This window comes from Dromaius novaehollandiae, chromosome W (assembly GCF_036370855.1).
Source record: "Dromaius novaehollandiae isolate bDroNov1 chromosome W, bDroNov1.hap1, whole genome shotgun sequence".
Taxonomy (NCBI): Eukaryota; Metazoa; Chordata; class Aves; order Casuariiformes; family Dromaiidae; genus Dromaius; species Dromaius novaehollandiae.
The window spans coordinates 15,662,426-15,690,063 of record NC_088130.1 but is presented as its reverse complement, the minus strand read 5'-3'; the positions used below and the strand labels follow the sequence as shown (position 1 = coordinate 15,690,063).

The following is a 27,638-nucleotide window of genomic DNA, read 5'->3' as shown; positions in this document are numbered from 1 at the left end:
CAGCTTAGAGAGAAAATACTTTTGTTTTCCATTAAATTTGGTAGCTGTATTTAAGGAGAGGCAGGTTTAAAAAGATAGAAAAGCTAGTGAATGATTGCCATTTTATATCATTGTAACTTCTGTTGTGTCACAGTTTTGAGGTAAAACTAAACCATCCCTCTCCTTCGCAAACATTTTGTGCTTTGCACATGTCCTGAGGCCAAGGCCATGAGTTATCACAACCCCAAGGCCCTGGCTGGAAACGGCTGAACTCTCAAGCAAAAATGTCTGAACGGGGGATGTGCCCAAGCACCAGGAGGCAAAGCTAGACTTAAAGGGCTGGAGGGAGGGAGGTTTTGTGCCTAGTGTAAATCCCTACAGCGCTTCCCAGTTTAAAGAAGGGGACGCGCCGTTGTCCTCGACCCGCGAAATGGCACCAGCAGCAGCCGGGCGGCGCCCCGCGATGCACGCTGGGAAAGGGCGGCCGCCCGAGGTGAGGGCCGGCCGGCTGCCCTGCGCCCTTAGTTATTTTGATCCAGGCAGGAGCCCGTATCGGCCGGCCGCCGTTCGGCCTCGGCCGTAACGCCGTTGTGACGTCAGCGCAGCGCAGCGCAGCGGCGCGCGCGCTCGGTCCCCACGGCGCAGCCAACCAGCGGGCGAGGTAAATAAACAAACCCGCGAGCGAGACAGCGCGCGCCACAGCGCCCCCACGTCGCCGCCGGCCGCGGCGGCGCGAGTTCGGCTTCGGCCGTTCGCCCGCCCGGCGCCCCGCCGACCGTTATAGCCTCCCGCCCAGGGCAGCGGCCGGCCCGCCGCCCCTCGCCCGCCGCCGGCGCCGCCCGAGTGAGTGTCCCGCGGGCCCGCCGCTTCCCCTCTCCTCCGCGCTGCCCCTTCCGCGGCGGCGGCCGGCTGGTGCCGGTGCTGGGCAGGGGACGGGGCTCCGCCCTGCCCTGCCTGCGGTGTGGGCAGCGGGCGGCCGTGGGCCTGTGGTGACGGGGAAGGGGGCTTCCCCCAGCGCCGGGGGCCGCGGGCCGGGCCGGGGGGCGGCAGGTGCCGTGCTGCGAGCCGGCGGGCGGGCGCTGCCTGTGGTCAGTGCGGCGGGGCAGTGCTCGGGCCGCGTTTAAAGCCCCTCACAGACAGCTCTCGCCGCTTGCTCGGCGGAGCGCGGCTGGAGCGCCCGCGAGGCTCCCTGGCACGGTGTCTTAACTTTCCCTTGCTTAATTTAACTTCCTTGCGTCTTCTCTTACGCTGTCTCCGCTTCTAGGCGTCTGCAAACAGTCACCGTTCTCTTAATCCTTAGGAAGGCAATAGACGTCTTGGGCTTTGTGTCAGTATGTATATACTAAGGCAGATTCTTACCTTGTGCTTGATACTGTTGCGTGTTGTTGTTTCTGCTTGATTTTAGAATGCAGGAGCCTTTTCCCGAAAGTAATTTTCTGAGCGTTTTTATCTTCCATGGCATAAAAGGGGCTTACTCCTTCTTTGTGTGTGTGTTGGAGAGAGGATGGTAATTCAAAGAACTCGGCTACAGTAAAAATACAGGTCGTGGTTATAACTCGATATTTCACTGGGGTACGGTGTTTACTGACTGCTATTTTATTCAGCTATTTGAAATTACTAATATCTATTGGTTTCTAAGACCACTGGTATTCTTCCGTTACATCAGTGAACTTTCAAAGTCTGCTAGGTAAAAGTTCCGAACCTTAAAACTTAACTAACTTTTTCAACCTTTCTTTTTTTGTGGGGGGAGGGGGAAGGAGTGCAAGAGAGGCTAAAGTGTCAGTGAGTATCCCATGAGCAAGCTTATTAAAGTTTGCTAAAGATTTGTCTGGTTGCTTTTATGTTTTGATCTGGGGTTTAATGAATTTTTCTTTAAATGTTCTTCTTCAAAAACAATTTTCCCAAGTACAGCAATGACCTGTTCCCTATTTGAATTCTATGAGATGTTTACTTGCTTTTTTATTTTATTTTTTTCTCCTTCCCTGCCATATGTGCCAGTGGTGCATCTCTTCTTAAGTGGTTTTCTTATGCAGGCCTTTTTTCTTCTTCTCTCTTTATAGTAACCATCTTGACTCTATTTAAGTAGTTTTAAGGATTTGGCTTGATTTAATGCAGCCTTATGGCCTCTGATCAAATGGCATAAAATAAAGATAATTTAAAGGGAGAAAGCTGGTCAAACAGTCTGAGGATTGAAACTTTCTGTAAACGCACTGATAAGGAGAAATAGATTACATTTGTTGTGGTAAATGTACAAATAGACAAAGATCGATGTGTCAAGTGCAGGAACAGCTAGAGTTGGTCAGGGTCAGTAGAGAAGGGAGATGTTCCTTTTTTTGTGTGGTGGTGGTGGTGTTTTTAAGTCTATTGTGTATGTTAGTGTTATTTTGGGTGTATGAATAAGTACTGAAATCACTCATAATGTCAAGCACTCACTAAGCGTGTATAATGAGCATATATTATCATAAATATGTATTTTTAGTTCTTGAAAGAAGTAGATTTTATGTAGGAGGTAGTTTTAGCATGTCCATATCTTATTTTTCAAGTTTTTGAAAATCTGCATTTTGGTTAGCAACTCCTTTGAAGATGGAAGTGGAAATGGCTTATATTTTGGGCCTGTCAGCATGTTCCCTTTGAAAAAGTAAAGCACCGCATGCAGAGCCAACCAGTTATTCCACAGATCCTTAGAAGTGTACTACTAACATTAGACCAGAGGTTCCTAGGGCTGTACAGTCCACTTCTTCGTGCCATTTGAATGTTTGCCGAATGGTTAAATGCCAACTCATGCACACGTGCAAAGCTCAACACAGACTAGCAAGCTACTAGTGCTCAAAAAAACCCAAGTTTTTGAGTATGTATTAACTTCTTAATGTACATGTTGGATGGTTTATAGAACAGCTTTTAAAATGTCAACACTTCAAAAGCTGTATCACCTGCAGCATGTGGGTTCATGTATAAAAGTGATACAAAATCAAATTACTGTAACACCATATGAGTATGTTACTTTTTATTACTGTAATCCTTGTTACATCATATCTAAAATTAGATTGTAGCTCTTCAGGGCATTGACCTATCTTAGGTTTCTGAAATATACCTAGTACACTTTAGGGAACTGAAGTTAAAAAGATATCTTTTTATTTCCACTCATGTCACAGTTTTAACTTTCTAAATATGTCTCCTTGTTTACCAAGAACTTAAAGTAGAATAAGCGCTTTGCAGTGCTTACAAATCACTGTATCAGTCATGCTAAAGTAATAGGTAAAAAGTATTGTAAACAGAACTAACTTGGAATAAGGTCTTGTTTTAAAATTTAAAAAAAATCCATTTAAGATTTGAAGATGATCCATTTATGTAGTGATTTGACATGATTTACAGAAGATTGTGACCTATAAACTAGTAAAGCACTGAAAACTTCCTGCTTGCAATCCAAGATAACAAATGCTTTTATCATTGCCTTGAAATTATATGGTAAATATGTATAATGCTTATCTTATGCTGATGATATATGATGAATTTGAATAATAGGTACTCTTGGTTTATGGAACTGTTCACAAACCTTATAATTTAAAACAGACTGTGCAGATAGTTAAACTAATAGCCTGCTAGTGATCTGCAAAGCAGAAAGTTTTGAAACTAGGTCATAAATTGGTGCCACCTGTGTATCAATGCCATAATGATGTTGCAGTTTTGAAGTCCATTCTTCAATGATCTTTTCCTTAACATAGAAATAAGGGGTAGTTACTTTCTTGGTGTATTAGAAAAACTTCTCGGAAGAGTACAAGTAGTACTAATGCACAGCAGAAATAGGAACAACTTCAAATATTGATTTCTCTTTTCCCTGAGATATTAATGAGCTGTTTAAGTGTCGCAAGCATGTTTTGTTTCTTCTTACGCCTCTTACAGTTTTTCTTTTTCACTGTACCCTCTATAATAAGGAGAGGAACTGTGTCGTATTTACATAGGTAGGCTTTGGCCAACGGAGCATTATCAACTCACAAAATTTCTCAGACTGCCAAACTCTTACTTGAAAGCAGTATGAAAGCTGAAATGATTTTTCAGATCCTAGTTTGATCTGCAAAATTACAGAATCCCTTCTGGTATTTGAACACATCTTCCTTCCTGCCCCACTCCCTGCCACCCCCCTGCTTGTGAACGAAAAGCCTCTTCAAGCACAGCTTGAATATCTTCAGGTCAAGAATACCAGCGCTTTAATTTTCTAAGGCTGTTCATATCTATAACAATAAAAAAGAAAATTATTTTTAATTCCCTATTTAAGGGAAAAAAAATCATGTAAAAGGACTAGGAAGCATCTTTCCTCAGCTGAAAGCTTTGAGTTGTCAGTCCATTGGTTTTCCAGAGGAAAAAGTCAAATTTTGGAACTGAAATACTAGAGAGGTGCTTAGTAAAGTCTGTCAGAATTGTAGGCATGGTTAAAAGCTTGGCGTGGTGATAAGTCCCCCCCGAAACACTGGATACACTTTTAAGTGTTGCAGAAGTGGAATAATTAGATCCTGCTGTAATAAGAACATTTGTTTTGAAATGTCCAACAATAGTAATATTAACAATTCTTTTAAAGTTAACTGAAAACGTTTATAATCTTATGTATTTTTAATTTCATCTGCAAGGTCGTTATTATCTCTTTTTAATTCTGTATAAACAAACATAATTCAGGAATAAACTGTCCTGTAAATTAATTTCATGTTGCCACTATAGTATTTCAGTGAATCATAAAAACAGTGTTTTGTAGGTGGTAATTGTTTGATATGCTTCTCAGCTGGACAGTTAATTGGAAGCCAACCACAGTATGACAGCAAAGGCATACCTATTGCATTTTTATTGTGAGAGGGAGAGGAAGAGACAGAAGGAGATTTGCAGCCGTATTTCATAGTTATGTAGCATTCCAGCTACAATGGCTAAGTCCAACCTTTTTTCATCTTTATCTGTTATTCTGGAATGACTAATAATTGTATCTTGACAATGTTTTCTTTTGCAGTATATTTACAAAGGACCTAACTGCTATCACTACAGCTTATAAAGAGGAAATACTACTCTTTGCCCATACAATTTGAAAATATTCAACACCATTAACAGCTGTGAACCTAATAAACTGTGGTGTGCTGCTTTTAGCCATATATATGGAGAACAAAATATATCACGGTTAGTGCACAGAGCACTGAAAATTCCAAGCTTTTGACTGGCAGACTCATACTAGAGTGTGCTAACTTTTTTATGTCAAATGCAGTAGAGAGTGTACAAATTTTCAGTCTTATGACTGGTGTAGTGCCAAAAGCAACATCCAGTATTGTAAATTCTTGTTATAGCATGACTGAGCACTTGCCTCTGCTGCCTTCTTTTTTTTTTTTTTTTTTTTTCCCCCTCCTTCTTCCCTCTTCTCTGTGAAGAAGTGTCTCTAACTTGTTTTCTGAGTTTCAGGTTTCAGTTTACTGTGTGTTCCAGAGTAGTAATAGCACAGCATTTCTACCAGCAGTAACTAAGCTCCTAGGCAGGCTAACTGTAGAGTTCTTGCATATTAAAATGTATTTTAAAAAACAAACCCCAAACTTACCCTGCTCTGTCATCATTTAGAGAGAATAACAAGTACTTTTGATGTTCTAGGTGTTACTGACTTGTTTTTTCTAGATTCCTGGCTGTGACGTGATCAGAGAGTTTGAGTATCAGCATCAGCTAGATTCACACTGTGATGCAAATTTTGCAGCATTCTTAAGATACTTTGTATGATCAGCTTTATTTTCTTTTTTGGAAAGAAATGTAGCCAGGTATCTTCTGTATGGCAAGAATGCTGTTTGCAATAACCTTTCCTCTGTAAGCTTGAACAGAGCAGTATTAGCCTACTTGCTGGTTCTCTTTTCATCTCTGCAAGGTGAAATGTAATATTCCTTTTAAATAATTCTTTTGGATAATGTCACTGTAACACTATTGTTTTCTGTCTGTATATCTGAGTATCTTTAGAGCATCTACAAGCTTGAGAAAGTGTGGAACTGAGTGCTTAAATTTTTTTTTAAACTTTGATAGATTCTCATGTTCTTCTGTAACAGTAACTAACAAGCAACATTTTCGTAGACCATTCAAGAAGACATTCAACTCATTATGCTTACAGTTATCAGATTGTAAATAGTCCTTTCAAACAGCAGTTTCAAAAAGTATGTATTACTTGAATATACCTCTTCACCATAAGAGATCAACATAGCTAGACTTCAGTTTTTTATGAAATTTGTACTCAGATGAAATGTCATCACTTTCAGTCCTCTCTCCTAATTAATAAAACTCTGGATGGAAAAATTGCAATTTAACAAATGTTCCTACACCAAAGACTTTGCTTTTATCCTAGGTAAATGGTTCTGATTTTGTGTCACAGGGATGTATGTGTAACCTATAGCTACAGGGAGGCAACTGAAAGCACAATAAATGTATCCCTAGTCCTCCCCACTCCTTTTCAAACACACCCTCCATGTTTTGTCCTAAGAATAGGTGCTTAGTGTTCAAGAAAAGTACCAGCCAGAACACTGGGCTTGCTTTCCCGAGGAGAAAACTGCTTTTTGAACAAAATGATTTTATTTGTAAAAGAATAAATAAGGCTACTTACCCCAAACTGGACTTCTTTGTCATGAGCCTGCCTCTGCATAATATCTACTTGCTTGCTTTCTCAAATCATGTGTTTTTCAGGCTCCAAGGACAGCATCTGAAATGGTTTTGGAGCAATATTGAATATATTCTTTTTTTCCCCCTCTACAGAACGCGGAAGCCAATTTGGTCAAACAATGTTTTCATTCTTATTTCTGTGCTACTTTTCCAGGAAACCTAATCATTAAAAAGAAGCCATCTCAGTAGAATTTTGGACTTGCAATGGCATCTGCTGTAATCAGTTCAGTTCCCACCACTGCATCTCGTTTTGCTTTGCTACAACTAGACAGCGATACTGATTCAGAGCCTGGAAAGGGCAGAAGCAGCCAAGGTGCTGGCAAATCTCAGGCTTCAGGAGGGAGATCTACAAATGAGAAGAAACGAGAGAAAAGGAGAAAAAAGAAAGAACAGCAGCAGAGTGAAGCTAATGAGGTAAAGAGACTTTTCTGTAGCGGGTAAGATTGTTATCCGTTAAATAGTTAATCTGAGGGGGATGCTGTTCTTTTTTTAATCTAATTGCAGAGACACTTCAAGTTTTCAATAGTTCTAATAAAAGTTCATTATGTACATGGAGGATACTTACTACTATATAATTTGATATTTTTAGTGAGAATAACCTGCTAGTTTTCACTTTATTTATTACCTGACATCAACCCTTGGATAGTTAATTACTGATGAAGGAAATGGTCTTCACTAAAAAGCAATTACTGAGGGTAATCAGTTTTTAGTTGCCTGCTTGAACAGCCAGCATTTTAAAATTCAAAGGTGGTTTGAAGTTTTTTTCTTCTTTTTAGCAGATAGCTAGACCTACCTACTCTATCTGAAGAGCTTTAAAAACTGGTTACCGAAGTTTTACTTCTCAGTCTTGTCCATCACTCCAGACCCTGAATTGATTAGATCGACACCTTCCCCCCCCCCCCCCCCGCCCACCTCCCCCCGGATTTGGGGGCATTTGGGTTCTTAAGCCTAAGGTTAAATGGATATTAACAAGCGAGACTGCAAGGATTGTTTCAAAATTATGGGTAGATGAACTGTAAACTACTCTGTCTTTGACAGCTATCTGAGAACTCCTCTGCCTGAAACTATACAGATCTTGTTGTCTAATTGACTGTGTTTAAAAAAAAAAGAAAATCATTTTAGTGTGTCATAAAGTTAAAATCTTTATGGAATGTTGGTAGTTGCAGTAATGCTAGGTAAAGTGTGTGTGTGTAAAAAAGCAACAGAACTTTGCTTTTCTTTTGATACTGAAGTTTAAGCTCTTAATGTGCATTCCCCGACTTCTGTGCCTGCCTGTGCAACTCCAGTACCATCAAAACAACTGTGTGTATGCATATGCATATACTTACATTCATTTGCATGAAAATTATATTTAATCCTGTGATAGCAAAGACACAAACTAGGGCTGATTAATTTTCTTCACTTCAGCATCTACTATGTCTTTTCTTTGCTATACTCCATTGACATAGTAAATCAGAATGGCTTGTACCAGTGTTCCTGCCAACACTGTGAACCAAAGAAGGGAGCTGTGGGTGTGGTGCTGGTAAAGAAGGAAGAGGCAGTATGTCAAGGGAGAGTTCAGAATTGGATTTTTCCCCCTCCAAACAATCTGCACTAGTACCTAATTTTAAGTAATTTAGGATGAGCTGCCATTTTAAGAAGTGATTGTGACACTTTGTAAACACATGTTAAAGATAATATTGCCACTGCTGTACTTGGTTTCACTTCTGAAGCATCTGATAATACTTTTCTTCCCTCCAGTAGCCTTTGTTAAGGAAATTCCCAACTCTAAGCTGATACTAGATTGCGCGGGTCTCTTTATTTCCACTTAGTGTTAGGACTAGAACGTCAGTTAATGTTTAAGCTTGAATAGTGAATGTCTTTTATTCTGAGCTGCAAAATTTGAAGGTTACTTGTTCACTAACTTTTATAATTATGTAAAGTATTCTAAAGATGACACCATCGTATCCCTGTGGTGCAGCAGTTCGAGGTAATTCTTATTGCGGGTTTGTAGTTCTTAAAAACCTGACTGACTTTGGATTGTTGACAAACTTTAAGGTTTGTCTATGTTGTTGTCTTTTGTTTTTTAATCTGATCCTCTAGTTTCTGTGATCATCCATGCCAGATCTGTGTACCATGTTCTTATTTGGCATTATATTTAATTTAAGTCAGGTGTGAACACATGATTGCTTTTCTGCAAAGGGAACTTAATGCAGTTTATATGAATGTTTTATGCTATCTGAAGGAAGATGGATAGTACCTGATCCAGCATGGAATCTGTAGGACACAGTTACCTGTTCAGATTTTTTCAAAGTATTTTCAGCTGGCAAAATATATGTACTATTTCACTGCTTTATTTTATGTGGCTGCAGCGTTTTTGATCCACGGTTAGGATACAAAAGAAATTTTACCTTCTGGTGCATACCAAAGCTGATTAAACAAAAATGTAGCCTAAACTATAGAATAAGGTAAAGTACACTTTATATCTATTTGCATATGTGTCTGAATATTAGTCCATTAAAACTGTTACTGTGTATTCCTTAATATTCTGGTTAATGTTAAAAATACCTTATTTTGTTTCTCAGCTCAGAAATCTTGCTTTTAAAAAGATTCCTCAGAAATCCTCCCATGGAGGCTGTCTATCTCAGCATGAACAAACATTACACAGCACAATGCAGAAAGACTCTCAGGAAGAAAATTGGCAAGAATGGAGACAGAGAGACGAGCAGGTACAACTTACTGTGTTATCTTTGTTTGGCTATCCTGAAATATGTTACTTTATAATGTTAAGTCCCAGAAATAAAGAGATATGACTGGAAAGAAACAAACAAAATGCTGTCACATGGAAGGAAATGTTTCAGTGGAAATTTGGGTTACCTCTTCTGTCAAGTCTGCTGAATGGCTGTTAAGTGTATTGGTAGCTTAGAGCCAGTACATGTTGGTTCTCGCATATCCCATAACTGGGGTGTGAAATTTGGAGTATGGTAGGGGTCATTCAGATGATCTGGAGAAAAAGTGAAAATATTGCTACGGGAGGATGTTGAAGGCCTGTAGTGGGAGAGAAGCTGAGAATCTCTTGGTGGAGTGATGTGTGGATATACAGTACAGATCCACAGCAAACCAGGCTTTGTAAGTTTTGTTAAGAATGCAGTAACTAGTTCCTTTCTAGATCATTGAGCTCGTGTCAACTTTGAATGCTGACCATCATTTTGGAGACTAGGGTAACCCTATCTTTCAGTGTGAGAACCTCTGTTTTTCTTCTTGGAACCTATTTTTGGTGGTAATATCATTGTTAGAGTTCATTAACACTTAAAGAATAGAGATAAAGCAGATTGCCTGTGCCTTTATGAAAGCTAACATCTTGTTTTTACTGTGTGCCTGCTTGCCAAAGCTACCACAAACAGAAATTGCACAAATACATTTGATCCAAAACAGTAAAATAGTTTTTGCCTTAACCTGATAGAATAGTTTGTATTTTTGCTATAATGTCAGTTAGGAAGAATACTTGCAATTGGAACTAACCATTTTCCTTCTTGACTGTATCAAAAGGGAACATCTAAAACACTGTATTACTGAAGACCATATAGTGGTTTTTCTTGTATGATGCTGTATATGAATGTTTTGGACTGTTTGCAGTACTTTGGCTACTTTAGATAGAAATAATGCGTATGGATGAATAGCTTGTTTTAGTGCTTTTACTGGGTAGTGCTTAAAGAAATGCTTCACTACACTTTTTTTTTTTTCAGGTTCCTTTTAAATGACTCTGCTACACAGATTTGTATGTTTTCTTTTTTAGATGACTGTTTCATGCAGAATTCACTGTGGATAATACAGTTTTGATTATTCTGGTACACTTGAAGGTGCCTTTCAAAGTATTTAACTTTCTGCAGACTTTTTCATGTGGTACCAACTAGAGTTGGAAAGTGTTGCCTGCGGTTACTGAACTTCATATGCTGGCAGCTACCAGAATGCTGTTTTCTTTTACAGAGAGGTTTTTCAACATGTGTCTCATCATGAAAGATTGCATTGAACCTCTTCCTGTTTAATTAAGAAGAAATACAGAAATCCATATTGACAGATGATAAACATCCACATTTGGATGCTGGCCTTGACTGTTGAATGTTGCTAATGCTTTGGTATATGTGCCTCCTGGAGCAGAGTATAGCCAGGTTCTCAACTCTAGGTAGACTTCTGGATTGTTGTCCTAGCAGTGGAGTAATGACCTAGTAATCCTTTTGCAAATTTCTGGAGCTAGTTAGCTTGAGATTTACTTTTAAGGTACAGGTATGCTTTGTTCAGTAGTTCCAGTTTTTATATTCTGCATGCTATAAAGCAATCATTTCAGGTAAAGAGAGAATTTTACAGTCTCTTAGATGGTGAAATGGTCAGACAAAGCAAACTCGGTTATGAAAGAGTTGGTGGTTGCTCATTTATATCTTGCTGACATGTAGGCTATGCTCCTGTTAAAGTTGCTTTGGGATTCTTTTATTGTAAAAATAACTTTAGCGCAATATCATAGCTGAAACCTATGATAGTTATAGTCTTGAAGACGTTTTCTATCCCTTTTTACGAGAAGAAAGGAATAGTCAAATGCTATCATGACTCTTGAGGTTGGAGCACAGACTGTTTTGTAGCACAGCTATGCTTTAAACAGCTTTCTGCAGTCACAGTGAACTGAGCATAAAGGATGGAGTTACAGTATGGATTGTAAATATTCTCCCAACAAGTTCTGTGTTGACTTTTATTTTACTAGAATAAAAGTTTAGTGAAATAGTTGGCATTGGTGTGATCACTGTTAGGCTGCAATGTTAATATTTCATAAACAAAGTAATTAAACTCTTTGAGTTATTGATATGACTTCTGTACTTTAGGCTTTGAGGCAGCCATAGGGGTTACTAAGTGAAATTTTTCTGGTTCATAGATGACTTTGTGTTTAAAAACATTGCATTTTGGACCTCAAAGTGCCTAGAAGTCCTGCAAACAGCTTTAAACTTTAACTGTAGCCAGAACCTTTAAAAAAATGTGAATATTGAATTCTTGGCAGAAAAAATATTGCTACTTGTATATCGTTATCTTAGAACAGCAATCAAAATTTTTGCTGTAGTTCAAAATACATTCCATGGAGTGCATGTCTCTAAGATATTCTCAGTACAATAGGTATGATCAGAAAATTTTCTTTTTAAACTTTATTTCACCATTAGTCACTGCTGATGTATTGCAGCCCTGGCAGGCATTGAATTGGCTTCATTTTCTTTATGTGACAAAAAAGGACCCTAGAGTGAAAATGATGAGGAATTTACTTTAATTGCAACCTGAAATAAACATTAGAAAATAAAAGCCCATGTCACACAAGGAACCATGAACCTTCAGTATCTGCAGCTATGCTTTGTTATATCTCTTTAATATTGTAATCAACAGTTTTAGAAATAACTTGATCCTTTTTTTGCTCAGAACCTTGTTGCCCAAATTGTCATAATAGTTTGAATGCACTTCCTGAAACTGTTACTTTTTTGAAGTAACGAGTTACGACATTTGTGCATCACTTGTGTGAAATTATTACCTGTGTCTTTTAAGAATATACTTTCAAGAATCTGTTGATAACTCTGATTCAAAGAATTGTGATGTTAAGGTAAATTTGATTACTGATGCAAGGTACCAGTGTTGGATACGCATGATCCATATATGGTAACGGGTGAAGAAAAAAATTTGCCGGAAAGGCAAATCTGCTGAGTACTAATCTGTCTAGTCAATCTGAGCACAGGGACTCAGAATTGATATGTTACTGACGGCTGCAGATATTTTTTTTTCCACCACAGGAACACAAACTTGTTCAAAACATGATCCATTCTGTTGCCTCCTCTAAGCAAGCCAAGAGGAGGAAGGCATGGGGGCAGCTTCTATGTAGTTTAGCTGTTAAACAACCTGACATCAAATCTGGGATATTCATCCTCAGCTTGACATGCTCCAAGCTATTCTCTTCTCTTCCCCTTCCTGCGAGTGTGCCAAGAGCATCAAACTGTAGGGTGATTTGTATCTGCGCCATCCCGTCCCTCTAAAGCTGTGTTACTCTTATTGAGGGATTTGTGTTGTACACGTATGCATAGTTGGTATTACCCGACTCAAGTAAAATGTCGCTAGCCATCTAGCAGTGAGGGCCTGCACCTCTCACCCTGTTGAATCTTGAATTTTGTGGGAGAATGAAGCTTAACATGGAGGGTTTTAGACCTTTTATCACTAGTTGCTTATGTGCAGGCTTATTACATCATTACCGCTGTTTCAGAAATACAAATCTTATAGAGTCTATGTATAGCTTTTTAAGACCAAGCTATCGTATTAAAGGCAGATACAGAGGAAGAAAGGAAAGAGGCAATGAGAGCCAGTGCTTATGTTGATGTGAAAAGCATTAAAGGAGAAATTGTTTAAATAACCTTAAATCTCACCATAGTGCCATTCTGTTAAAAATGAGATAGTAATTATAACTTAGAAGAGGTAAGGTATCCTATGAAGATGAAGAGTGTTGGAAGCTTATGAACAGTCTGAGCTCTGTTAGGGGGAAGATGGGGACCAGCTGCAAACCAGGTTCAGCAGATTTAAGAATTCAGAGCTTCCAAAAATGGCATTCATCCACATCTAAGTGTGCGTATGTGGGGGGGTTGTTTATTTTGTTTTTTTAAATAAAGGCTTGCTTGTCTCTGACTACCGTGGTTTGGTCAAATGTTGATCAGTACTTTTAACTGCATCTTGCTGTCCCTGTTTTTTAATCAAGTCACGATGACTGGCCTGTGAGATAAAAAGCATCTTTTATCTGAGTTGGAGAAACTGATCTGTGGGAGGGTTCAGTCTGCAGCTTATGCATGCTTATCCAAGAGAAGAGATGTGGGTTTGAATTCTTCAGATTTGGGAGGCATGAAATCCTAGTCTTTCACTTCCTGGTTCAGTAATACAGTATTGATGCTGAAGAGGTATATTTTTACTGGTGTACTGTAAGGCAGGGTGATATTTAACACGTGAGAAGCAGTGACTCTCTGCTCCCACAAAATTTGGCTCTACAGAGAGCATCTCCCAGTTCACGCCGAGTTCCTGTTGGCGTATTTACCTTCCAAATTTATAAAGAGAAGTACTGTTTGGCACTTTACTTTTAAAGGATTGTCAATACCTGTCTTCACTATGGAGCTATTATATAATTAAGGTGGGTAATACCAGCCTTCCTTCAGCAGTGCTTTTGAGAGTCACTGTAAGAACTTTATGCATGGACCACAACTTGTCACAGAGTGTCAGGTGTGCTCTGAGTTGGTCTGTTGGGTTTGCAGCCCCCAACCCCCAGGTACGTAAGCAAAGGAACCTGTGGGTCCTAGTTCTGGACAGGTTTAAGTGATAGTGAGCCTGTAGGTGTCTGAGACAGTTATGCCGAGAAGCAGAGCTGAATGTGCTTGGGAAACCTGGTGGGGATGCCTGGCTTTAAGAGCACTGGGGGTTAAGCAGCTCAGTGGAGAGCTGTGGAAGTAGCCACCTTAGTTCTTCATAGAGTCTGCTTCAGATTCCCAGTCCTGTCCTGAGCTGAATGACTGTTAGATAAATTATATAAGGCTTTATTGTATCAGAGATCTTGGAATGCATTTTTTTGTGTGAAACTGTTTGATTTTCATAGCAGTATTGTGGTAGTACTAATTCTTAATAATTATTTGGGATCTCGTGTGCTAAATTACTTACAACGTGTAAAGACAGAAATCCTAAGTTCTTCCATGTAAGCTTACTGTGTGTGTGTGTTTTTTTAAGTAATCTTTTGCTTTTTCCATCTCCATTCTCCCCTTTTTTCTTTGTGTTTATATTGAGCTTTTCAATGCAGCAGACATGTCTTAATTTTTGATAGATAAGTATCATGGTCAGATTGGATTCAACAGTTGATACTAAACTTGGACCACAAACTACTCAAGGCTAGAAATAATAGCACCCTGAAGCCTACAAGAAATCTTGTCACAGTTTGTGTTGAGAGAATAGTGTTTTACTGTGTTTAAAGTAACTGGTCAAAAAGAGATGACTGGTTCTGTCTCTGTCTATCTCCCTCTTCCCCCTCACCCCTTCTCAAAAAGAGAAAAACACACCACCAAAACAAAACCTGGGGCCACTCTTCTGTTTTCCTTTATGCAAGACTGATCGTATGAATTGTTGAATAAATAAATACAAACAATGTCTATGCTTTTAGACTACATAATAAGTCATTTTTATGCATATGTAAGGCATATGAGAACTCATAATTTTTTCAGAGCATAGTTCCTATAGACAGAAAAGTTAGTGTATGTCACTCAGCCCAGCTGGATCAAAGTACACTGGGACCAGTTAAGCTATTTATTTGATTTAGCAACTATTGTAGTTTATTCTGGAATGAATAACAGGAACACACAAATTTCAGTCTGAAATTCGAAGAACAAGAAAGTGATTCTTTTTTCTGGTTAATATTTCAGTTATGGACATGAAACTGAGAACTATGATGACTAATAACGCTTCCATTTGGCAGCACATCACACTGAGGACTGTAGTGATCATTAAAATTAGTTCTCAAAGGCCTAGAGTTTTGTATTCAAAACAACTTCACCTTGGTTTACTTACTGTATTCAATAGCATAGGTCATTACCAGTTTACATATTTACCTTATGCACTATCTACTTCCTCAGTATCTCAACTTCAGCATTTTCCTCCAGTAAATCCCTTCTTTTGGCCCCATTGAGCTGTTGCTGATAGAGGTAGTCTAACATTCAATACTTCAGTCTGTTACTGAGTAGAAGCTGGCCTTGCCCACACTTTTCTATCTTCCTGTAACAAAAAGATTGGGTATCCTGTCCGTCCTTTGTGTCATATTGGTCCTAGTTCTTTCGCTTCTTAATAGCTCATGCTTAGAAAGTTTCAGTTTTCCTTTCTGTCTCAAGGAAACTCCCATGCTTCCTTCTAATCTTCTCAGAAATGAAAGAGAAAATGCCATTCAGACTTGCTTAGCTTTGCTTTTTGGTGGGGGGGTGTGGGGGTGTGTCTTAGTTGCTTAGTTTAATCTTTCCTGTGCAATAGGAGAGCTCTTCGGCTTCTTAATGATCCTTTTGCAATGACACTTTTCATACTTTTAACATCCTCTTGTCTTTATATTCTGAAACATGAAAAAACAAAATTAAAAATGATTTTAAAACGATCTCATATAAACAAATTTTGAAAATGGTAACTGTATTGACATTAAGATGAGCACAACTTACTGTACAGTTACATGGCACAGTTTTCTGAAGCAAAGTATTTTATTACTTATAGTACAAATAGGTATATTAATTACTAATGTCATGTCACATCGTATCAAGCTCTCGGACAACTGTAGTGATACATATATTGAAAATGAAATTTTAATGTAGTTTTAGTGGTTTGGTCGCCTTTTTTTTAACAACCTTGTCACAAGGAATATGTTAATTTTCTTCAGCTGACATCTGAAATGTTTGAAGCAGATCTTGAAAAAGCACTGCTGCTAAGCAAACTGGAATATGAAGAGCACAAAAAGGTATTTGTGGGATTCATCCTGGTGTAAAAGCTGTACAAGTGTAAGGCTTGATTTTAAAAATAAATCACCTGGCAAAAGTAATACTACTTTTGTGTAAATTGTTTGGTTACTGTTCAAATGCTTAAGAGTTCAGAGAAATAATAGATTTGAAAGAAACCATATATAATAATATTTTTAAATAAGCACATAAAGGTGGAAAGTTAGTTTAACCTTTTCAATCTTCTGACATATATAGACACTGAAATTCTGAAAGTACAACAAGGGATTCTGTCTGTACTTCGTTAGAAGAAATCTAGCACACTTGGGGAGGCAGGGAATCAAAGCACTGACTTTTCTTTAGGCCTTTAAGTGTTAGTTATGTTTGAATCTTTTGCATTTTCACTAATGCTTTTTCTGTTTTGTTACATATTTTAGTTTTAATAAGCTGTCTACATTTTCTCTCAGCTGATGAGGATGCTGTTTTCTGGGTACTTCTTAAGGAACACTGGAGAATTAGTTGCTAAAATGTTTTGAAAAAGTATTCTCAGATGAAATGTGAACTTTAACAGGAATTTTTTATTTGCAGTAAATCAGGAGCCTTTGAAATATGTTATGAAAATATATAAATTTAAATGTAATTATGCATCATAAAGAAGCCAAAATTACATGTGCACTTTTGTGCAAATATTTTTGTGTAATACTTCAATTTGAGGGAATACCATTATTCTTAAAAATCAATGTTAAATTTTTGACTTCTATATTTAAAGTTATTTTTAAAAATGAAGACTGTCTCTAGGCATAGTAAAACAGCATCTTTTCTAGTTTTTTTTTGAGAGTAAGCTTCACAGAACAATTTAAAGTATATAGGGGTATTTTAAATATATAGTATGCATGAGTATAGATAAACAATTTTACTTTTACAGAAAGACCAGCATTCCATTTCCCCTTCCCATCTTTGCTTTCTATATAATAAGCTTTTTCTTAAGACTATTTTGGCTATGAATCTAGGACTTATTAACAATTTGCTAAGAAAGTTAATGCAGATGGGACGGGTAGAACTGGGTTTAAAATGGATGCCGTGTACCAGCCTGTGTGATTTCAGTAGGAGATAAGGTTGATGGGCAGAGCATTGCTGCGCAGGAATAGCTGTCTGACTCCTAGTGAATGAGTAAGCATATTTTAAGAGTAAAATGAAGATACAATAGAATTGTTTTTTGTTTTTTGTTTTTTTTAAAGGAAGTGTTAACCTGCACTGTATAGCACTTCACGTTTGTGTGTTTGACTACTTTTATATTTTCAGGCTATCAATTTTTGGATAAAACTTGATGTGGATGATAGGGGGTGTTAGACTGATAATTCATTGGCTATTCAGTAAAGAGCAATACTCTCCTTCAGAGGACAAAGCTGGTGCTTAGCTGCTGCTAGATGCCTTATGCTCTTTAAACCAATCAGAAGCCTGTAAATTACTGCTTAGGCTAAAAACTCCTTTAGTATATTATCACTGCTTTTTTGTTCGTTTGTTTTTGTTTTTTGTTTTTTCCTTTATAAAGCTTTAGGGAAAAATATTTGGGGTATTGAAGAAAGTTATACCAGTGGGACTTTATTCTTCCAGGAATATGAAAACATTGAAAATACTTCACCTCAGTCAAAGTCTGTGAATAAGAAAGAGAAAAGAAAGAGCCAGCAAGGAAAAGACAAACCTCTCACTGTGTCTCTGAAAGATTTTCAGTCAGACGGTACTATAGGTATGCCTTATCATACTAGTATATCTGCTTATGAGCTATTTTACTTGGAATTCCCATAGTGTGTACGTTAATAGCAAAACACCCCCTAGGTTGGAACCCAACATTTTTTTCTGTTAATACTGTCTTTAAACAAACATTGAATGATTTGGAATTAATGTGTCCTGTTAAGTCTAAGAGCTAAAAGTTTATTTTATAATAATGAACTAGTTTTGTTAGCAGAAAAAGGGAAGAGGTTAAGGAAAACATACAATTTCATACATTTTGCGGGGGGCAGGGAGGGCACACTCAAATACTCCTAATATAGCTTTTTTCTTCTGTTCTTCTGTAAGTGTTTTTGGAGGGTTGTACTAGGCCTGTGCTTCTCAGACAACTGAGTTTTTGTTCCTTTTGTTTTGAAAAGGCACTGTTTGCCTTTCTTCATGGTGCTGGCTGCCTATTAGAAAGGGTAAATGTTGAAAAAAAATTCTTATACTCATTTTTACATGTTCAGAGCTCTTTCAACTGTACCTATAGAGCAGACATTCTGAATTTTAGTGAAGAAATTAAGATAGAATCTGAAAAAGGCAAAAAACAGTTCATTTGGTAACATTCTTTTTTAGGGATGTTTTTATCTAAATGTTACAGTATTTATTAAAGACATTCTTTCCGAAGAATCTAAATAGAGAAAAATGGAATGAAAGCACAGTTGTCAGTATCTTGAGAGGCAACTAGAAGGCATTCAGGTCTACAGTGATGTGTGCTATAAAACCCTAAGTAGAATTAAAAAAGAAAAAAAAAGATGTTGCCTTCCACTTTAACTGAAGTAAATGCATATGGAATGGTACTTTTGATTATATTAGTCTGAAAGATCTGTGCAAGGCTGCAAATTTAGGGATTGACCTAAAACTTAGTCTGTAATTCTTTTCTTCTAATGCTTTAGTCTCTTTTAATGTTATTTTGAGATGAGAGTTAATGTTGGAAAAATTGCTGAAGAGTGCAGTAGATTTCTCACCACTCTTCAAAATGCCATGCTTTAATGGCCAGCTGTATAAATTTGAGTAACTTACTGTTGGCTTCTTTTTTCTTATTTTTCCTTCCTCTTGTCTTTTCAGATAACCTTGCTAAAAAACATGAGGTAAGCCTTTTTTTATTTTATTTTTTTATGAAACTAGTTATTCTAACTCTGTTTAAAAGGTGGTTATTTCAGTAAAAGCTATGGTCACTTTTGTAGTAACCATCAAATATATGTTCCAAAACTCAGTGATCTGTGTTTGGAAAATTTGTATGGGCAGTTTTAGACTTACTAGTTGTATGTCTGCAGTTCTACAATCTGAGAACTTAGTAAAGACTTTCTTGGAGCTAGCTTTGATGTTTTTGCTTTCAAATAGTCTTTAACTTTGATGCAACTTGCAGATTTAAAAACATGTTTAAAATGTCAATTTTAGTACAAAGAAGAGAAGCTTTTAGCACTAATGGTGCTATATTGTGGGTACAGTCCAGTAATACTAAAACTTTTAGAGGAAAGAATTGTTAATAGTGAAATAAAACAAAAAACTGTGGGCATGGTACAAGCATTAAATTCTAATTCAACGCTTCTGTGTAATCAAATTGTCAGTTTAATGTTAACTGTTAATCGGTTTCTAGACTTTTCAGTTGGGATCAGATACTCTCTAGGTAGAAGTCACGGTATTCTCAGGATGTACAACGTAAAACAGTATCTGGACTTTGTGCTTTTCCGTAAAAAACTACTTTTAAGCATGTTGTCTTTTAGCTGAATATTGACTTATATGTAAAGGGAGTTATGATAAGTTATAATTCTTATTTTTGACAGGAACCAAGTTCTGCACCGTCTTTGTTACATGATGGAGGATTTTTCAATAGGCTGGAAGATGATGTTCACAAAATACTTAAAAGAGAAAAAAGGAGAGACCAGCTCACTGACTGCAATGGAATGGATAACTGTACATCTCATGAACACAACCAGGCATGTACAATAGCAGTCACTGAAGTGAAAAAGTTTGCCTAATGGAACTTCTTTAATGATTACAAGAGAGCACCTGATGAGAAGAATGCATAAATCAAAAAATGATAATTGTAAAAGAGCATTCTAAAAACTGTTTGTATTCTTTTATACCTGAAGAGAGATTTAAGCTGCTTTGATTTTTTTAACAGAAAACACTCCTGATTGAAATATTTTGTTTGCTCCACAAAACATAGCAATACTTATTACTGCCTCTTATTCATCTCTTTTGTATGTGTGCATCTAAGTGCACATATACATATTTAATTTCAGTCAATTTTTTATAACAAACAGGAATAAGTTTCCTTTCCCAAGAATAGAATTCACATGACTGAGTTATTAAGAAATGATGTTTGCTTGTTTATAGGAGGGTCTTTTGAAAGATGGAAAAACAGAACGACTAAAGCTCGAACTTGAAAAGAAAGATACAGAAATTCAGCAATTGAAAAATATAATAACTCAGTGGGAGGTATGTAGCTGACAATACCTTCAAGTAGTGAAGATTAAGTCCACTGTATGAAGTGCTTAGAGCAGTGCATACTTTGTCAGATTTAAGGGGAGTCCTTGAAAGCTGCAGCATAACAGTAATGGTGTCCTGTATTCTGTTATATCTTCTCCTATTACATGCAAACAAAGTTGGAAATAACATTCAGCATATACTAAAACACACCAGGAAACATATTTGCTTGTTAATAAGTTTCACAGTATTGCTGTATACCAGACTAGTTACGGAAAATGTCTTCAATTGCCTTCCTGTTTTCATTCCTTGTTAGCATTGTCTAGATAGTATCTAGAGCAACCAGGGTGAAATTTCCGTGAGGAACTAAGGTTTATAAAGAAAATGCAATGAAGCACCATTGGATTACTTTAATTGTTTTCATTATGATGATTATTCCTTGTTTGAGGTAGTCTAAGCAGTTTGACTGATTGGAACTTTTCTGATACTTTAAATAATGTCTTCACTACTACAGGCAAAAATCCTTAACTTTGTTAACAGCTGCCTTCACTGTGTACTAGAGTTGGACTCCCCAAATTCAATTTTTCTGAAGTATAAAACCATTCTATTTGTTACTATTAGCACTTTATTGCACTTAGCAGAATAAATGCAGTGCATAAGGATATTGGTGAGATGAGGGGTGATCATATAGCTGTTTCATTCTATAAACTTGTTTACAAAGCCTAATATAGTTTTAAGTGGCCATTAAAGGCTGTGCTTAAATGTAAGTCTTTAAAGTATTACATACTGCATCTATTAAAATGCCCTTTCATTTCATTCTTGTTCCTCTATATATTAGCATGTATTAGTTGTGGCAGTGATAGTGTTACACAGTGTTTTGGTATGCTACAGTTGAAAAGTTCCTTTCTTAAAGATTGTTTTTTCAAGAGGGGAAGGAGGTGTTGCATTTGTGCACAGTTCCATGACACAGAGAAACTGCGCATTCTGCTGATCTATACTATAGCCTTTTCCTGTTTACAGTGGATTGGAGAGTACAATAACTGCTTAACTTTCTACATGGAGTAAGATCAAATTATTCTCAAGGACTGTGGCGATGGTGGAAGTGGAAAGTGGTAGCTTCTTTATTACAAAAAAAAATCCTCCCAATTTGAACTTATTTCAAGAGCAAACCACACATAAAGAGACTTGTGAAAGGAAAAATAAGTATCGAGTTAAGACACATGGCTGGAATTGGCATTGGTGGCCAATTAAGGAAAAGGCTGTCCTATGAAAAAAGCATGTAGTCATCGGATAGGTTGGAAAAACTGGTGAAAATAGGTTTCTGAGTAAAGGCTGTAAGAGTTGAAAAGAAAAACTGTAATTTCAATAACCGTGACTCTTTAATCTGTAGAGCTGTAGGGGACTTGTCCTAGTTGCCAAGAAATATGACAAACCATTCATACTAACACAGTATCTAGAAAGCACATTATAACTGTTGTGTGCTGCATGAATATTTTTCAGGGGAGAAATTGTAAAGCCACTGATGCAAATAGGCCTATATACTTTAGGCAGACCTGAGTGGTGGTTCTTGCACTGTCAGTGCAATGACGTAACTCATTATTTTAACTTACCGTAAGCCTTGTTGTGCTTGCCTTAATTTCTAGACTCTTAGTTGATTAACCCATTCCTCCTGTGGCACATTCATTACACTGGCTGTGATTCAGTTAAGACATAGACAACAGATTTCCTGCAGAAATCATAATTTTCAATTCTGAAATGTTTTAGTCATGTTTGCTCTATAGAATACTTCTTTTATAGGGCATATGTGTAATAATTCAATCTCTTTAACACTAGGCAAAGTATAAGGAAGTAAAAGCAAGAAATGCACAACTTTTGAAGATGCTACAGGAAGGCGAAAGTAAGTAGAGTTTTAACAGGCAGACTTTAAAGTTCTTTTAAAGAGATGGAAAGCACTTTCAAAGCACTTTTTAAAAAAATAAGTTGATACAATAACAGCTATAAGGAACTAGGAAGTTAGTCATTTGCAGTGACTCCAGTGAAATACAGAATCTAGACCACAAAGTACTGCATTCCTGATATGATATAATGAAATCATCTGTTGAATTTTAATAGCAATCTTTGAAATTTAAGCTGTTCAGTTATGTTTTAGGCACAATGAGTCTTTGAATTAGACTTTCTTTTGCCGGTGACTTGATCTGTTCTGGACTGATCTTACTGTACTCCCTGTTTAGACCTTCAAGCATGTTGTTCAATTTTCATACCTTTGCAAGCTGTTCTTTGAACTGTTGGAAACATCATCTTAAACCTAAGCAAATGTTTTGCCAGACAATGAACAGGGCCAACTAAGCTAACACTGAGAATTTTATATATGCGATTGTGATAACTTTCTTCTGTTGTAACGCTATTTATAGTTTTTATAATTCAGAGCTTGGTGTCAAAGATTGAATATATAAGTAAACTTTCTGGCATCTTTATGCTCATGCTTAGCTATCCCTTAACAATCCTGATCTTGCATGATGAAGTTGGGTCTATAATACCAGGCAAACTAAATATGTTATAAGTTTGCTTTTGCTGTTCAATTTCTTAATTTAGCTCCTAAATGTAGCTTCTTATTTGGGCTCAAATTCTGAGCTAGAAGAGAGATGAATGTTTTTGTAGCTTGCTTGTAAATATATTTTTAACAGCTAAGCCAGTTCAAATGTTTGCAACGTGATTGAGCACTGCAAATCTTTGCTTTTTGGGACTTCAGGTCAGTGTCTGAGACAAAGTGAAATAGTCTCATCTCAAGAGGGAAGTGGTGAAGTTCTTGCTTGAGTTTTGGGTTTTTTTTTTTTTTTCTTTCCCCTGTTGGTGGAATAGTAGTGTACCATAAAATAGTAATTTTGTGGTTTTACCAGATGTAATCATCTTCAGATTTCAAGGTATTTTGCATTTTGGGCAGAATATTGTTCATGGCAGAATTGAGCCTTGAAAAATCTCAATTTGTGCATATTGAGAATTTAAAGTTATCCACAGATGTTTCATAGACACTAAATAAATACACAGTTTAAATACATCCCTATTTAAAATATTTAATACCAGTGTAAGTCTCCGTAGGCATGGCTGAATTCATACGTGAAGCTTACAGTCCCAAAATCTTAATCAATGGCCAAGATACAGTTTTTCGATGGACTTTGTTCATAGTGCTTGTCTATAAAACCCATGCTGCCTACAGGGTTAAAGTGTGGGGAAGTTAGTACAAGGTTGGAGTTTAATCTTCAGAACCTTTAAAGCTGCTACTAATGGCACTGGTAACTAATGATTGTTTTTAATTAATATTCGTTCTTTCAGCGAAGGCAGACTTATTTAGAAATAACAAAATAGTGAGCGCAATGTCACAGTACTGTTGCAGGCAAAGACCTGTAAATCTAGAAAAATTCTCACACTCGGTCTCTTTCTCTCTCTAGTGAAAGACAAAGCAGAAATACTCCTGCAGGTTGATGAATCACAAAGTATCAAAAATGAATTGACCTTACAGGTAAGCAAGGATTTCTTAATGTAAAATGTCATGTCATAATTCAAAGATTTATTTAAGTTAATTGGGGTCCAGGGGGGGCTGAAACAAAAGCTTGCTTGAAGCAAAATATGTTATATTTCATCCTTACCCAGGCACTGTATGTGTCAGATGACATGTATTACGTATGTTTCCAGCATGATACACTTAGAGCTATTTCTGGAAAGACAGCAGACCTCAGGATGCCTGAAAGGATCTTGTCCTCAACAGCCCCTTAAGAATATCATCCTCTGCCTTTGGTAACCCAAAATGAGGAAGCTCAGAAAGATACTGCAGAAGAAAATGCTTCTTTCCCTTTTCTTGCTTTCTAGTCTTAAATTTGAAAAATGCTGGTTTACCAGCATAACTGATCTACGAATTATTTATGGATGACTCTTAGCAAGCCACTGTAGTAGAGAGCATGTAACGCTTTTTAAGCTTAGTTTTGGTTTGTAGTGACTGTTCTCCAAGTTCTGAACTTGCACAAACTTCTTAGCATAGAACACAATTTTTGAGTGATGTAATGTAGCTCATCTGCATTGCATAACATTACATCAGTTAAGTGCTGTATGACAGGAATCGTACTGTATGTACGTAGAGGCTAAAACCTGAGAGAGTTTCTGACTCTGTAGCTTTCATATAACATTATAGAGGCAAACCAATAAATGTTGCTGGGGAAGTAAGTCATTATGGAGTATCTTACTTGCGCTTTCAGTTCATGCACAACCGTAGTAGTCTTTCTTGAACCCAGCATGTATTACCTGTTTGTCTAACACAGTACTACTACAGAACTATCTTGACCTGGTAAACTTGTAGATGTAAAGCATATTTTGTAAATTAACATTCTATATTTTTTTTAAGGTAACTACACTTCATGCTGCATTAGAACAAGAACGATCCAAAGTGAAATTATTGCAAGCAGAATTAACAAAATATCAGGTATTCTTATTTTCTCTAGGTGTAAGTTTGCCTGTTCTTGATGTAGCTGAAACTATCTCAAAGTAACATGCTCTCAACTGACCTGTTAGCTCTATTTTTTCAGGTTCAAGAAAAACCTATAGCAGTTTACATTCTAGGCAAAAACAGTAGCAAAACTAAAGCACAGTTTTGGCCAGTAGAACTTTGCCACCTGTTTTGTACTTTAGAACTTCTTGGTATGCTGGTACATAATCAGCATGTTCTACAGCTTTCATGTTCTGTGTGTAACTAAATTAACAGTAGACTTTGTAGGTCTCTTTTTACTACATGTTCTTTTCTGGGTTCTATAGCTTAGTTCTGTTTGTAGCCAAATCTTTGTAAGAGATGTAGAGCAAATGCTGTTGAAATGTGAGCGATAAGATCAGTGTCTTGCTGACTGTGCATATGTTGTTTGGTTCAGCTTGGCCACTAATGCAATTCATGTTAGTGAATTTCAGTTAACTTTCATGCAAGTAGTATGCTGTTAAAATTCTGTTTTTTAAAGAGTGCAGTGATTCAGTCCCCAGAGAATAAGAATTTGTACTTTTGCGTGGCTTATCTGACACGTTTTCATATTTTCCTTTAATCTATGCAAAATGTCATGGTAACAAGGAGAGCCTATAGTTTATAACGGAAACTTCTCAGGTAGCCCTGTAGTCTTTGGCAAGTAACCTTGTTTCCAGTTGTAACACATTATTTGTGTTGGAATATTATAATTTCATGAAAACTGACTTAAGCCATAATTATTCTTTTCTGATTACGTGAAATTTCTTGGCTAGTATTGCATGGTGTTCTGTACTTAATCTCCCCTCTTTTTTGCTTGTCACTTACCACAACGAAGCAAGTTCCTTCTTCAAATTGTTTTGTAGCAGTTCCCAAATCCATGTATTTGGTCAGTCTCTTATAGACAAGCTGAGTGCTTATGCCACTAATTAAAACTAAAGTAAATCTATTGTTACTGTCAAATTCAGTCATTCACATCATTGTTCAGACTGTCAACTTCAGTCTTCCTGCTCTTTTTTTCCATGCGTCTCTGCTTTTGCTAGTGTTTATTTTTTGCACAGAGAGAAGATTTTAATTAGAAAAATAATGTAATTAATTTGTGATTAATTATAACAAATTAACAGACAGAAGAAGGATTTACAAAAAAACCTTGGTCTTTGTTTTAATTACACTTTGTAATTACTGCAAAATCATTCCTTCTGCTCATTTTGTATTTATTTATTTTGTATTAGCCTTGCAGGGATCATTGTTTCTGCTTTTATTATTCTCTCCTATAATCCTCCAAGACTGCTCAGGATAACCCTTCTTATACTACCACTTTTGTCTTCAATAACATTAGACCTACCTTCTTTATTGGAATACTGCTTTGAAACATTAGGAAGCCTTTCAAAAAACTAAACCAAATATGTGTAGGTTTAAAAACAAACAAAAAAGCAATAAACCAACTTTTTTTATCCCCAAATGTATCATCTCAGCTCTGAATCATGTTGTCACTTACATATTGCTATTTGGTGTTCAGATGGGTTTGTGTCCCATAAAGATATATACTTGTATGATTTAACATAAGACAAAAAATCAGGAGTTGTTTAAATTGCATTCAAGTTGTTAATTCACACAATTTTGGTATGGAAAATAACTGCAGATATAAAGCATCATGTCTACTATAATGGCTAAAAATTTGTTTTAATTCTCTCTTACAGGGTGGGAAAAAAGGGAAAAGGAACTCAGAATCTGACCAGTGCAGGTGATCTCCTCTGCTACCAGATTCAAAGCAAAAAAATATCAAATCTTTCTTCAGGGTTTTGCAAAAATTTATATATTTGTTGTACAACTGCTCAACTATGCAGTTTTTTGAAGAGAAAAATTAACAATTACTAGTTTGACTAACATTCTGAATAATTGATTTGTTGCACTTTCTCCTAAAGAAGTATTAGAAAACTAGTATTCCAGCAGAGCTAAAACTTTAATTGTAATGCCATAACTAGTTTTTCATCATTCAATAAAACTTACTCTTCCATTTGTATGTTTGAATTCTTGCTTTCTTAGAATTTCTTAATTAAAAAGACTCATTTAATGAATATCAGGATACAAATGCATCAGCATGCAAATGGTGAAAGCCTCACTGAACCAAAATAAAAAAAAAAAAAAGAGGCAGCTTATGCAAAGCCATTTCCTTGTGGCTGAGTAGGAATCTGTAGTTAATGTTAACAGTTATTATTTCCTCTCCCTGCATAGGACATCTTGCATCCTTTTGTCTCCATTGTGTGTATATATGTGAGTTTCTGCATGAAGATACACAAGGTAGCACATAGAGCTACCATGTAAAAAGAGCTTTCCTGTCTTTCAGCTCTGAAAAATAGCCTGTGTGTTGCTTCACAGCATGCTCATTAATAAACAGTTCATCTTGTGCTAAGAGACAAAGTTCAAACACACACACACACTCCTGGTGAACTGTCGGTGAACGTGATATGGCTATGAAAATTCAGAATTGTTTGTGCAGCATTGAATGTAGTACTAAATTTGGGGATCTTACTTTTATTGGCATAGCTGTTGGAGTGAAATACTACAGAGTACAAATAGGAGCTGGCTGACATAAAACAGACTAGAAAATTGCTGTAGTTACCTGGGCAGTCAGCAGAGAACACAGAAATGAGAAGGAAAGAACTAGAGAAGGGAATAAGGAGGAAAAAGCAAAATAGCTGTAGTCTTAAAAATGGAATATTTATTAACTTACTACTGTGGGGTTTTTTTGAATGAAATGACACTGAGCAATTTGCAAAGCAAGGTTATATATATGAAGATGGCACTTCATTGGGAGG

At 36.9% G+C, this 27,638-nt stretch overlaps 1 protein-coding gene across 5 annotated transcripts; it reads left to right on the top strand.

The window, feature by feature from the left end:
* The first annotated feature begins 528 nt into the window (after positions 1-528).
* Positions 529-26,842, top strand: LOC112978815 (G kinase-anchoring protein 1). 5 transcript variants are annotated; one of them, XM_026092549.2, is made up of 12 exons: positions 529-640; positions 6,791-7,050; positions 9,201-9,344; positions 16,070-16,147; positions 17,739-17,871; positions 18,963-18,985; positions 19,682-19,834; positions 20,238-20,339; positions 22,161-22,224; positions 23,774-23,844; positions 24,721-24,798; positions 26,520-26,842. In XM_026092549.2, exons 2-12 carry the CDS (start codon positions 6,841-6,843, stop codon positions 26,565-26,567), a joined length of 1,104 nt encoding a protein of 367 aa, XP_025948334.1. In that variant the 5' UTR covers positions 529-640; positions 6,791-6,840; the 3' UTR covers positions 26,568-26,842. The 5 variants fall into 5 exon arrangements, with proteins under 5 accessions (XP_025948334.1, XP_025948335.1, XP_025948336.1 ...); XM_026092547.2 differs by lacking the exon at positions 529-640 and adding an exon at positions 663-822; XM_026092548.2 differs by lacking the exon at positions 529-640 and adding an exon at positions 5,115-5,133.
* The last annotated feature ends 796 nt before the right edge of the window (positions 26,843-27,638 follow it).